Below are 12,048 nucleotides of genomic sequence, written 5' to 3'. Positions count from 1 at the left end.
CAAATGGCAATAATTTCTTTTCCTTTAAAAAAGTCATGATAGTTCAACCTGATTTTAATTTATTTTTTTTTAAAGAAAAAAGATCCAAAGTGAGCAGAGTAAGGCTAGAAAGAAATTTCTCTGTTCCAATTGAGTAGAACATATGTTTGAAAAATTCTAAAATGTTTCAGATATTCTGCTATGAATTATACTAAGCTTAACAGATGGATCACACTCCTAGACAGTTCAGATTAAATAAAAAGGAAAAAACTAACCAGTACCCAGTGTTTACACCAACGCACATTACTTTACCATGATTAAGTGGTAAATTGAAGCAATAATATAGTTAATTCATCATAATTAGTGATAAAGGTGGATATTGAAAAGACATGTCATATATTTATTGGTTTAGTGTAAACACCGGATAAAGGAGAACCGCCACGAAAATAGCCAACATGTATGCCCATTCGCGTTACCAGCCTTCTGAATGTAGTTTACTCAACATACACATCAGAACATGCATTCAGATAATTGACCAACCTTGAGGACTTTTTGCTCACCTTCAACCCCACCCAACTATTGTGTTATAATACTTTGTGAAGGGAGAGTGAAGAGAGGTGAAATTTTTTCAAAGTCTAAAAGATGCTATCATCCTAAGCAGCACTGGATGCATTAACCAAAAATGGGGGAATATGATGCTCCAAAACAGCCAATAATTCTCTTCCCTGGTTTACCTCTTCCAACACGACGCCGTCAAGCCTTTTCGCTGCTTCCACGAGCTGCCCCCTAAGCCTTTGTGATAACAAGCAACCCCCTGCCTTGACACATTCCCTATACAGCGGCAGGTATGCTATTGCTACTCTCAAGGGCCCGGGAAGATCCCCCAAACACACGGGAGATTCCCCCCATTTCAAAATACGCACGATATTCAAGTAGTGTTCTTGTCCTTGCCTAAGCCCGTCTGAGAAAGCAGCTTCCGACCAATGCTCCCGAAGGAAAGACCTGAGCTCAGGAGCGACAGCCTCGTCGTCCAACTTAGCGATGCTGTCCGCAACCGCATAAGTGGCAGCTGGATCACCGAGGAAGTCTGAACTTAGTAGAAATGCTACACCATCGAGAGATCCGCCACTTCTTTCACCAGCAGCCTTAAGAATCTCGATACTTAGGGCAGCAAGAACATGCTGAGGAACGTGAGGAAGGAGATATTCGGCAACTTCAACCTGACTACTGGAGGTAGCAGCTGTGAGGGCGAGACATAGTTCCATGTCTCTGCAACCTCTTTTAACAAACCAGTCAACTACCTGAATGCAGCCCCTTTCAGCAGCTCTCATCAAAGGTCCCAAGAAAGCCATCGCATTCCCTTCTTCCACTAGACATTCCATAGTTCCAATTTTACCATAATGGGAGGCAAATCCCAGAGCCAAGTCGACATCAACATCCAAGCTATTCCTTTGAGCAATCTATGAGAGAAAACAACCAAGCAAAGATGAGGATGATAGACAGCTCTACCCTCCAAAGATGCCGGGAGAAGAGAACACAGCAACAAACAAATAAGAAAATATCAAGGTGAAACTTTTGCTCGTAAATTCAAGCCTCAGCAATCATACAAAGAAGTGGTGAAAAGAAGCAGTATAAATAAGAGAAACACCACGACTGACCCGAATGAAGTATAAATCAATTAGACAATTTAGATTGCCACTGGAAGTAATAAAACAAGACCGCTACCGACATTAACCAAGTTTACCAGTATCAAAATCATGATGTGTTCATCAGGACATCGAGCATAAGTGAGCTGAAGTACAAACAAATTACAACAGCAGAATATTCTTGACAACATAAAACCCATCTGTTTATCAGTTGCCAAAGCAAATATAACCATACTATAGTACACCTCAATCAATAATGCAAGACAAATAACTCAAAACATTTACAACCTCAATCAATGATCAAGGTGAAACTTTTGCTCGTAAATTCAAGCCTCAGCAATCATACAAAGAAGTGGTGAAAAGAAGCAGTATAAATAAGAGAAACACCACGACTGACCCGAATGAAGTATAAATCAATTAGACAATTTAGATTGCCACTGGAAGTAATAAAACAAGACCGCTACCGACATTAACCAAGTTTACCAGTATCAAAATCATGATGTGTTCATCAGGACATCGAGCATAAGTGAGCTGAAGTACAAACAAATTACAACAGCAGAATATTCTTGACAACATAAAACCCATCTGTTTATCAGTTGCCAAAGCAAATATAACCATACTATAGTACACCTCAATCAATAATGCAAGACAAATAACTCAAAACATTTACAACCTCAATCAATGATCAAGGTGAAACTTTTGCTCGTAAATTCAAGCCTCAGCAATCATACAAAGAAGTGGTGAAAAGAAGCATTATAAATAAGAGAAACACCACGACTGACCCGAATGAAGTATAAATCAATTAGACAATTCAGACTGCCACTGGAAGTAATAAAACAAGACCGCTACCGACATTATACAAGTTTACCAGCATCAAAATCATGATGTGTTCATCAGGACATCGAGCATAAGTGAGCTGAAGTACAAACAAATTACAACAGCAGAATATTCTTGACAACATAAAACCCATCTGTTTATCAGTTGCCAAAGCAAATATAACCATACTATAGTACACCTCAATCAATAATGCAAGACAAATAACTCAAAACATTTACAACTTCAATGAATTTTAGCCCCCCCCCCCCCCCCAAAGTGGATTGTTCTCATGCCAATCACAATCACTCAACTGGACCACCGCAAAGCCCCCAATCTAGAGAAGCAATTAAGAATATCCAAAGTAGAATAGCTTACAAAAACACAAAGTAATGCCCAGTAGCTGAACATCAATGAGTTGGCAATATCACCAACTTCTCCCTTGCCAAATTAAATGAACTTTGGCATACAAAAAAATACTAGCTCATTTTCCTATATTCCCCTTATGAAAAGAAAATAAAGACATACCACTGTGCCGTTTATAGATTAGTTAGCTGCCATATTTAAAGAGGAAAAAGGTTTAATTTCCATAAACAAAATTTGAGGGTTTGCGATGATATATTAAAACACCGGACGTTGTTTGTTTGATGATAGTACCTGGTCATTTGCTCTTCGTTTTGTCTACTTTCTTACTCCGCCAGTGATCCTACTCCACCACGTGCGCGCATGCACACTCACGTGACCATTTTGTGGGATGTGAAGCAGTGAAAGCAACAACACGATGTGATTCCTAGCGATTAGGCTTCTGAAAATCAATGGCTACAGAGGGGTGACATTACAACTCAACGATTTCGAAGATGCTATGACAGTCACAAGGTTAAAACCTAGGAAATAAGGACATTAAATTTTAGGGACCCTATCCAAGTTGCAGTTGACTCTCGGCATGAACAGTTGTCACTACACAAACATGCGCATGACATCAAATCCTAAGAATCATTTGGGAGTGAATGTTGGGCAGCTAAAGTCCACATCCACAAGAAGAGTGTCTCAAAGATATAATATTGATGGATGTGCAATCATACAAGATTAGACAACATTAAAATGAGCACATTCGCTAGAAGGTACAAGTAGCACATATCAAGGAAAAACGAGAGGTTGTTTGATATGGTTTGGTCGTGTCCTGAATCGACCTCCAGATGCATCGGTTCGTAGATGTGAACCCAAGGTGAGTGAAGATGTTAAAAGGGAATGAGGAAAACATAAAATTACATGAAAAGAAGTTGTCTTAGAAAACCTATAATCTCTTGGAATCCATCTGTACTTAGCAAAAGATAGGGCAAAATGAAAGAAAAAGATCTATATGGGCAATACCAATTCGTTGGGATGTTCAAGTCATGTTAGTACGTCTACTCTAGGTCATTTCCCTGTTAATCCCTGACATACTTTCAAACAAGAAAGAAGTTCAAAGATTAACAGGGAGAATTGCGGCTTTGGGAAGATTCATCTCTAAATCATCAGAGAAGTGTTGTAAATTCTTCTCAGCCCTTAATAAGCAGGATCATTTTGAATGGAATGAGGAATGTCAACAAGCACTTAGGATTTGAAAACGTACTTATCAAATCCACCTTTGTTGGCAAAAGCGAAGAAAGCTTCGCAAATGCGAAGCCTGGACTTACCCCGCTAAGGTCGCATTTGCATAAAGGATCAAAAAGGAAGACAACTTGCTTCTTATTCCAGTGTTTGAACTCTTCCATCTCTGCCGCCTAGTTGCACGACGTTGTATTGCTCTCCCACAATCCCATTTTCACGGTTTAGGCACTTCGTGTCTGGGGGTCTTCAAGCATCCGAAACACGTCGGGATCGAAAATGATATTCTAGGAGTCTTTAGCCTTGTTAGAGATTTATATGCCAGCAGAAGATATAGAGAACTTCTAGTACTTCTACTTTTCATTTCTAGTTTGTATGATATTGGCTTGGGATGAGTTTAAATGGAGAAACATGGTCAAAGAAGATTCATACAACTGACCCCAAATTGTTTGGGATTGAAGCATAGTTTTTGTATTTGGAGAAAAAACCCCACGTTACTGAATACTATCAGGAAACTACATCCTACCTTTTTGTTCTTTTCAAGTAGAAAACACATTTTTTACATAATCAATTGTGTCATTTTCTAATGACATTCAGGAGAAAACCAACATTGTTAAAGGCGAAAAACATAAAAGTGTCAAATCTACTAGCACTTTAGCTGCAAAGTACAATTAAAGCTTGTAGTTTAGTGAAAAAGGTACAAATGACGAGAAAAATAAAAGAATCTTATATACTTACAAGAAAAATCAATATTACCACAAACAACAATATATGGACAAATGAAGGGGGAGAAAGAAAAGCAAAAGTCAAACATAGCAAAGTAAAAAGTAAAAAGTGGCCTACAAAGCTCAATCCTCAATGACCATTTTAAATTTTAGGTTTCTAACAGATTATAAGTTTCTAATGCAAGGATTTGGTGACTAGATTTTTAACTAAGCTTCTCCTTTCCTATTTCAGACCATTACCATAAATCATCGATAAGATTTCTCTCATACACTCAATCTATATATGTGTAGTGTGGGTCTGTATGTACCTTTGTTTGTTATATGTTTTGTTTAACAGTTTCCTCTCCTAGTGGAAGTGTATATGAGCCACGACCAATGCCTTAGTACGAATTAGAACACCTCATAACCGGAGCATAGCTCCATGCTTATACCTAAATTCAGAGCTTTAGCACACCTCTGACACACCAGAAAGAACAAATCTCCAATTTCCTTCTCTAGAGTGAGTTCTAAGTAGGGCAAGGAGCAAAGGGGACAATCCTACTATTCTTTTTCACAGCAGGGAGATTCTGCTACTACATTGAGGAATTAATTTTATATTTCAACTTTATTCTCCCTTTAAATTACTTTAGATGCTTTCTTAATCTGTATAGTGACGCTCACATATTGAACTCTATACATGATGTTTGAACCTAAAAAACTGATGGAAAATGCCCCTCATATCTCTTGCTCGATAGTCCTAACGTTATTTGCACCGTATGTAACTAGCTATATACAAAAACCTACAATCTCGTCCTAGTGAAGCTCAAGCCATGGTCTTCTCATTTCAAGATTTTTGTTCTTAATGTTTGTCCATATCCAACACACTGTCTACTATTGTAGTATTACCAGTGCTATTGCGATAGGTTGATAACCAGCATAAAAATAGTGGAACTCTGATGAATCTTCTCAATAATTAATTTATTAGGATATACCAATTTCAAACCTCAATGCTATGGTGTAACTTGTTAGAATATTAGTAAAGGTAATGAGTTCTTGTGCAGAAATAAAGGCCAAAAAGACACCACTCTAATGAAGTTTCAATCGACTTTCTACCTAACAAGTCACTCCAGCATGCTGCACTATATTTGGATGTTTAACTGCCCTCGCACTAGGAGAAGAACTGGAATAAGGTAAATCACTTCAACTTGAGATCTTCATCGGTTTTGTGGTGTATATGTAAATTTTTCTTTACTTGTTTATGTCTCTGTTGCTTTTTCTCGAAGTGAAACTGGAGTGAAATATTAAAAGTACTTTTCTAAGCCTGACTGAAAGTTAAGGGCGAGAAAGAAAGAATGTCAAACCAAACAAGCATTACAAGTGAAACTTAATATATCAAGCACCATAGAAACACAGTAACCTTGGAAAAATACTCGGAAGTAAAACTGACTAAAAGGGAGGATATGTCTTTCTAAAAGCAAAGGTACAAAACAAATATTGTAAATGCTAGTATACCTGGAGAAGAATGCGGACAAGCTCAGTGCTCCCAAAACGAGATGCTTCAAGAAAGCATTGGTTGACATTGTCCGCACCGCCCTCCACCAACATGCCAAGCAGTCCTTGGATTGCCGTAGCTGAAATACCCGATGCCCAGCCCGGATCAAACGAACTAGAGAAGAGTGTAAGTGGGAAGCAAGCTGCGTCAAATGCTTCCGTGAAATCCTTTCCTGTAAGGTGGTTCCCAGCAAGATCAAGGAAAGTCTTGAAAGCCGACAACTGTAGTTGTATTTCAACAGCAGCATTATGCCCAACCTTATCCCTGTTCCCTTGGCAGCGGGAATGGAAACCAATACATTTAAGAGCCCATTCAGTGAACTTCTGAACCTTAGCACCAGCTTCTGCCTTCAAAACTTCATCCCCATTGCACTCTTGAAGTCGTTCACGCAACCTGCTAAGAGTAGGGGCGAAAATCCAGCCAAAAGTTGAGCAACACAAGCACCCAACATAAGAATAAAATAGACATAAAGTGAAAAAGGAAAGGAAGGAAAAAAAAAACAATATCAAAAGTTAAAACTCAAACTCTTAAATCATTACCAATTGAAATCCTAAACATGCAGAAATGATAACAGACCAGCAAATTATATGAAGATTCTTTATTTACTTTACCAATAAGCAGATGCATGTTCTTAATGCTTACATGTCTGGAGAAGACTGAAAGTAGAAATGTCAGCATTAAGAATTTTGGGCAGATATGAATGTCACAGATTGTTCGAGACTGGGAAGCTAGTAAGATGCTCTTTCAAGTGAATAGATATGACTCTTTAGGGTCAGGTCAGTATACATGCCAGCAAGAAATTAGATTTACAAGAAAACTTTCTAGACCTACGTCCAGAGTGGAAATCCAAAATTCATGGTTTTGGAAGAACTTAAGATTTCAAACAATATGCAGTATTTGTACTAATTTTACCAGATATGCATATTTAAGAGATGGTAGAACATCAAATGGAAAATTGAATGTCCTTCGGACTTTTTCTACCATCAAAAAGTAAATTCAAGTTTATGTGAGGAAAGTCCAACTTCAATCACATAAATGATGTCACGGAAAAAGGGCAAAATCTCTGACCTTTGTGCCATTACAGTCACGGTATCCGCGAGGCTCATAGTCCTACTCTGGCAAGCAGAAACACAAGAAGCAAGAAATGAAGTCCTTAGGGCTGCCCGAGTGAAATCAAAGGCACCATTAGAAATGATCTTCTTAATCAACCCTGTTATCCCATATAACTCTTCTTGTGTACTTAAAAACCATATCGAATCTAACGCGATGCATAATGCATCATTCAGAGTCAGGGGATCCGCCAGTAGAATCAAACTCTCAGCGAGCTCCCAGTCATGGCAACTCACAGCACCCTGAAACAATCGCCCTAACTCGATCCTCTCTTGTCTATTAAGCTTCTTCTCATGCCCCGATTTCTCATTTTTCCCAACCTCACAGTCTGAACTAGACAATCTGGCTTTAAGTTTATTAACTCCACAATTACACCCTCCTCCTCCTCCAACTATAGCAGATGATCTAAAGTCTTTACTTACAAGCGGAGATTCTCTCGAAAATACCACATTACCATTGCTTCCTTCACCATTCTCATTGTTCAAACCAGGTATTCCAGTCTCACAAGATTCCACTTCCATCTCAAAACACTGAGACTCATCTGTACTAATCTTGATCCCACTTTCTATTCTGTCTTCTTCCATTTTTGACCAATCAAATTCAATACCCAAAACTGTCCACCAAACAACTAAACAATCAATTCTTCCCAGAAACACCCATAAGGTAAAATAGGATCAAAAATCCAAACAAAATCTCAAAATTTGAGCAAAGCCTCTCCCTTTGGCAAAATTTAGACAAATCCCAGAATTTTTTTTTCCTCTTCCTCTTCCAACACACAAAAATGCCCCAAACTTTACACCAATGAAAGATCAAACTCCACCATATTGCATAAAAACAAAAATCAGACCTTGATATCCATTTCAACAAAAACTAGAGGATCCAAGAAAACCCCAAAATCAACATATAACAGCAAGTTATGCCCAAAAGTTCAGATTCCTAAGTTTACCATAAAACCCCTCTCAATTTTTTTGAGAGAAACAAATCCACCTCAAAACCTACAAGGAAACAGATTCTCATTAGCTACGAAAGTGGTTTGCAGAAATGAAAAAATTAACCCCCAAAAAAAACATTTAATTTAATAGACAGATTCTTAAAGAAAAATACACAAAAATCAGCTTACATAATAGAATTTCTACCACAAAAAAAAAAAAGGAGTTGGAGAAATGAAGGTAGGAGAAAAAACATGAGTGAAAATAATGGAGAAAGAAACCTGATATAACAACTAGTGGGGGGAGAAAAGTGAGAAACCCTTTGCCCCTTGTTGTTCTTGGATGGTTAAGAGTATTTTGCCCCTTTTTTATGTGTTTCTCTCTCTTTTTTTGTCAATTTTCTCCTGCAATTTTACATTTGTTTATTTCAGATTTGTTTTTCCATTTTTCTACTTCACGGAATCTTTTACACCTTTATTGCCCAACAGAATAAGATTTTTAAAAAGGAAAATAACAAACAACAAATAAAAATCTGAGGAATCAATTTATTTTAAATCCGAAAATTGAATAAATTGGTATGTTTTGCTTTACGGGTATAATGTCTGACTATCTGTATTATTTATTTATTTTTATCATTTTTACCCTATCAAATTAAAGTATCATATAACGATAACTAGCTACTTATACTATATAATATTTAATATTTAATTTATTTATGAAGAATTAATCAAAATAGTCGCCCGCCAAATTGTAAAGAATACAATCCTACTATACCTGAAACTATATGTAGCCTGTTGTATTTAGGATAGTTCATTACTTGGTGTCCCAAGTGCTATAGTTTAGTTAGGACTCATAAACCTCATGTGTGTGTGTGTCTATATATATATATTCATGTATCTATAACAGAGAAATCTGCAGACTCTTATCATGGTATCAAGAGCCATAGTGGCTTAACAGCCATCATTTTTTTCTCTCTTTCCCGTAATTGTAGCACTACAACAATACACCATGACTAAAGACATAGCCTCTTCCAGCAATACTATGATTTCATACCCTTCCACACCAAATCTTGCTCATCAATTGCCCGTAAAGCTCACGTCGTCGAATTTCCTGTTATGGAAGACTCGGTTTCTTCCCATGGTGTGTGGTTGTGGTCTTAACCATCATATTGATGGTAGTGAATCAGCACCAGCCGAGTTTTAGATGATAAACAATCTAATCCAGCCTATAAATCTTGGGTTCGTCAAGATCAACTCGTGTTGAGTTGGATTGTTGCTTCGGTTTCGGAAAGTGTTTTACCACAGTTGGTTGGAGCAGAAACTGCTCGTGAAGCTTGGGATAAACTTGTGATAGCATATGCGTCAGGTTCCAAGCCACAAGTTCGTGAACTAAAGACGCAACTGCATACTTTGCGTCGAGATAATGCCACCATTGAGAGTTATGTTCAAGGTGCCAAGGCGATTTCAGATAAGCTTGCTGCTCTGCAACACCTAGTCCATAATGATGAACACGTTGAGTTTGTACTTGCCGGTCTAGGCCCTGCATATCGCCCGTTCACAATAGCCCTTGAATCTCATCATGAAGACATTTCGTTTGATGTCCTTTATGGCATGTTATTGAACGAAGAAAGACAACTAAAAAGGGGTGAAGCCCTTACTGTTATAGCTCTCACTGCCCATTACACTCAAAGCTCCTTATCATCCACACAAGGCCGAGGTAGAGGCCGTGGAGGTCGAGGTCGTGGACGTGCTAGTGGTCCAGGATATTCCCAGCAATTCCAGAATCGTAACCATCTAAACTCCACTGGTACACAAGCAAAATATGACACTTCTGGAATTATTTGTCACAATTGCGAAGGCAAAGGTCATATCGCACGAGTTTGCCCTTCGCCTAAGTCTACTAATGGTCCTAGAGTTATTGGTCGTCCTTCTTCCAATTTAGCAAGCACTCCAACATATTCTAGACAGAACTGGTTGATGGATAGTGGCACCACGCATCATTTAACAGCTGATCTTGACAATTTAGCCATCCATTCCGAGTATCAAGGTCCAGAGGAAGTAACCTTAGGTAATGGTTCAACACTGCCCATCTCTCATATTGGAAAAGGTTCTATATCTATTTCTAATCGTAATTTTTCTCTTGATAACATTCTTCATGTTCTAAATGCCAAACAAAATTTATTGTCCATTAGTTCTTTTACTACCTCTAATCAGGTTTCTATTGAATTCTTTCCTAATTATTTTTTGATTAAGGATTTGAAAACAACGGGCATTCTTCACAAAGGGCCGAAAGATGATGGTTTATATGCACTCCCAGATATGCAGTCGCATCTCTCATCTCCTTCTTATGCTGCTTCACTTGGTGTCTGGCATGCTCTTTTAGCTCATGCCTCTTATCCTACTGTTCGTCGGGCTTTGCCATCTTATAGTTATTGTTCTTCTACTTATAAGTCTCCTACTTTATGTCCAGCTTGTGATGTTAGCAAGAGTCACAAAATCCCTTTTGTTGAGTCTAGTTTTAAGGCCAATGGCCCTTTAGATTTGATTTGTTCTGATGTTTGGGGTCCGACCCCTATTACTTCTAATGATGGATATCGCTATTACGTTATGTTCTTTGATCATTTTAGCAAATATACCTGGATTTATTTTCTCCAATTTAAATCTGAAGTATTATCCGTCTTTATCCAATTTCGGACAATTGTATACTTTGGTCGCCCTATCAAATCCTTTCAAGCAGATTGGGGGGGGGGGGGCGAATTTCAAGCCTTAACTACTTATTTACGCGAGAATGGTATTACACAACGCTCTTCATGTCCCTACACCCCAGAGCAGAATGGTTGTGTTGAACGTAAACATCGTCATATTATGAGACGAGACGTGTATTGTTAACACATGCTAATGTTCTAGAAAAAAATCTGGACTAATGCTTTTGAAACTGCTGTTTACACTATCAATAGACTTCCAACTCCCCGTCTGAATCACAAATCTCCCTTTAAAGTTTTGTTTAACATGAAACCTGATTATTCTTTTTTTGCACATTTTTGGATGCTTATGCTTTCCTTGGCTTCGTCCATATACAAAAAGTAAGCTTTCACCTCGTTCCAAATCATGCATTTTCTTAGGCTATAGTAAGATTCATAAAGGTTACAAGTGTTTTAATCCATCTTCTGGAAAGTTTTATGTCTCATGTCATGTTGTTTTTGATGAACATGTGTTCCCATTTGCGGCTAAGGATAATGCTACGGTGCCCACTATATCAACACATACAACTGATCCTATCACTGTCCAGGTGCCATCCTCGATCCACGACCAGCACCTTTTAGAAGCTCCATGTGATGCCTCATGTGGACCTTCTTCTTCCTAAACGGAGCAGACTTTACAGTTACACACATCAATATCTACTGCTTCACCTGATGAGATAAGTGAATTATCATTGATATCTGCCTTACAGAAACTTGGACCTTTGTCTAAAGATCTTAGCGGTGTGTCTTCTTCTAGCCAAGGTCAGTCTAAAACTTATACCATGGTCACTAGGTCTCAAATGGGCTCTTTAAAACCTAAGCAACTTACATCATTTACTGCCAAGACCAATGAGGTTACAGATCCAACATGATACTCTGAAGCTGCAAAATTTGCTCATTGGCGTCGTGCAATGCATGACGAGTATAATGCACTTCTTCAGAATGGTACTTGACAACTCGTTCCTCCATCAGAATCTCAAAATGTCAT

The 12,048-nt window shown here is 38.2% G+C and overlaps 1 protein-coding gene across 2 annotated transcripts; it reads right to left on the bottom strand.

The window, feature by feature from the left end:
- Positions 1 to 356: 356 nt before the first annotated feature.
- Positions 357 to 8,743, bottom strand: LOC104213106 (ankyrin repeat protein SKIP35-like). Of its 2 annotated transcripts, none has more exons than XM_009762536.2 (4): positions 8,602 to 8,743; positions 7,350 to 8,386; positions 6,242 to 6,674; positions 357 to 1,439 (listed from the first exon to the last, which is right to left on the bottom strand). In XM_009762536.2, exons 2-4 carry the CDS (start codon positions 7,973 to 7,975, stop codon positions 633 to 635), a joined length of 1,866 nt encoding a protein of 621 aa, XP_009760838.1. In that variant the 5' UTR covers positions 7,976 to 8,386; positions 8,602 to 8,743; the 3' UTR covers positions 357 to 632. The 2 variants fall into 2 exon arrangements, with proteins under 2 accessions (XP_009760838.1, XP_009760839.1); XM_009762537.2 differs by lacking the exon at positions 8,602 to 8,743 and adding an exon at positions 8,512 to 8,582.
- Positions 8,744 to 12,048: the final 3,305 nt, after the last annotated feature.

The sequence above is a fragment of the Nicotiana sylvestris genome, chromosome 12 (genome assembly GCF_000393655.2).
Source record: "Nicotiana sylvestris chromosome 12, ASM39365v2, whole genome shotgun sequence".
NCBI lineage: Eukaryota > Viridiplantae > Streptophyta > Magnoliopsida > Solanales > Solanaceae > Nicotiana > Nicotiana sylvestris.
Note: the sequence above shows the minus strand (reverse complement) of the source record. Positions and strands in the feature narration are given on the sequence as shown.